The 1,955-nt window shown below is 32.6% G+C and overlaps 1 protein-coding gene across 1 annotated transcript; it reads left to right on the forward strand.

The window, feature by feature from the left end:
• The first annotated feature begins 1,245 nt into the window (after positions 1–1,245).
• LOC108759185 (trihelix transcription factor GT-3a-like) lies at positions 1,246–1,731 on the forward strand. Its single transcript, XM_018504505.1, has one exon. The coding sequence runs from the start codon at positions 1,246–1,248 to the stop codon at positions 1,729–1,731; it is 486 nt and encodes a 161-aa protein (XP_018360007.1).
• Positions 1,732–1,955: the final 224 nt, after the last annotated feature.

Below are 1,955 nucleotides of genomic sequence, written 5' to 3' on the forward strand. Positions count from 1 at the left end.
GTATGTCTTTCCACCTTTTGATTCCTAGTTATTGGCGCATTTTGGGTGTGCAATGCATACGATTGCGAATTAAACTTTCCCTTGCGCACATTAAGATTAGACGCAAGAGCCATGTCAGTGTATGAAGAGTATGCGTCATTTTTTTCGTCTAGAAAAGAAAATCTATTATTACCAATTGGAGAAGGGGAGGGGGGATTGTTCGAAGATTCTTTTCGCGGTGGGGAAATTACGATAATCCATGAAATGTGAGGCGTTGGGTGTAGGCGAGCCATAAGAAAAAGGTATGTTTGAAATAAGGTTCTTTGGAATTTTCTTTTTTGCCTCGTTATACGTGATGTTTTCAGCCGAGGTCAGAACCTGGATATTTTTTTACCTGACAAACAGCAGGCAATTGGAAGAGGTAGATAAGTGATCTCCTCCGCAGTTAATGCAAATCGGCGGCAAGTCCTGCCTTTCGCAGACTATGGGTGCTTACGACGAGTCGTCGGATTTCTAATCTGACCGAACAGTGGTACTCAATGCATTTCAAAAAAACTCCCTAGCCTAATCGGATTCTTATGACTGTCTCAAAGTAATCGGATTGAGAACGGATCGTGAGAAGAGACGGATTGTAAATATTCGTGAAGAGAAATTTTGCGAATTTGCAGAGTGCATAAAGACATAGAGGTACGAACGTTAATTATTATTCTAATAATCATTGTGTACTTTATTCTGAAAAAATATATCAATAATGGAAATATATACAGATTAGTAAAAGAATTCTGGAAAAGCAAATATAACCTCACTTTATTAAGTTTATATAATTTAATTAAAATATATATTTTTGCAGAATTATAAAATTTGCCATTGTTTTAAAATGGATGCGAATGAGAACAGATCTCTCGAGCAAAATCTTTCTGGTAGGTGTAATATAAAAAGAGGATGCCTTTCAACGACACAAATGTGACACAATGAATTATTACATTCTTATTCGTCAATGTTAAACAAAGATGAAATGGTCATTGTTTTACTTATATTGCTTGTTGAAAGGCACCCATGTTCTCTATGAGAGAACGTTAAGTGATATATATTTTTAGCTTTTTTAGTAATTGTCTACATATGTGTTTGGAATAAGAAACATATTTTTATATTATTTCAATGAGAATATTTTCCACAGAAAACAGATTTTACTGGACTGCAGAAACCACAAAATTATTAATACATGAAGTTAGTGACCAAATATCGTTAATAAATAAAAAGAATTACATGCAGAAAAGAGTGTGGAAGGAGGTAGCCAGTAATTTCCATGAAAAAGGGTACAACATCACTGATGAGCAATGTTCAACAAAATGGAAGAATTTAAAACAAAAATATAAGCATGTACGAGACAATAATAATGAAACTGGTCGTGCTGCACAAACTTGGGAATATTTCGACATGATTGATGAATTCTTACATACTAGACCTGAAATACTACCTGTCTCAGTTGCTTCCAGCACTCACGGATTTCGAGTGAGAGAAAAAAGTCTCTGTACAGACTACGAGGAACGTAATGATGAAAATGATCCTGCAGTATCAAATACTTCTTATGGCGTTATACGCAATGTGAGGAAACGCCAAAAATGCGATTCATCCGCATTATTGGAACAATTATATAAACAAAGAGAAGATCATCATAAGAACAACATAGAAATGCAAAAGAAATTTTTAACATTGTTTGCAAACTATATGAAAAATGGTAAAAAGGAGTAAGAAGAAGAGCATAAAAAAAATAATGTGATATTTTTTCTTGCAATAATTTTATCTTATAAAAAGTTTTTTATTAATATATTTATTATATATGTTATAAAGCATTTCGGTATTTAGATATTGAGTATATAAATATATATTGTCAAATTGGAAAATCATTAAACTTTTTTTTTACGAAATTGAGACATCCATTTAAAAAATCGTTGATTGTCAAAAGTTATTATTTG

The sequence above is a fragment of the Trachymyrmex cornetzi genome, unplaced genomic scaffold (genome assembly GCF_001594075.2).
Source record: "Trachymyrmex cornetzi isolate Tcor2-1 unplaced genomic scaffold, Tcor1.1 scaffold1729, whole genome shotgun sequence".
In the NCBI taxonomy this organism is placed as follows: domain Eukaryota; kingdom Metazoa; phylum Arthropoda; class Insecta; order Hymenoptera; family Formicidae; genus Trachymyrmex; species Trachymyrmex cornetzi.

Bases quoted from the DNA above. Each gene is read 5' to 3' on its own strand.
- LOC108759185 (XM_018504505.1), top strand. From the start codon at position 1,246: ATGCAGAAAAGAGTGTGGAAGGAGGTAGCCAGTAATTTCCATGAAAAA.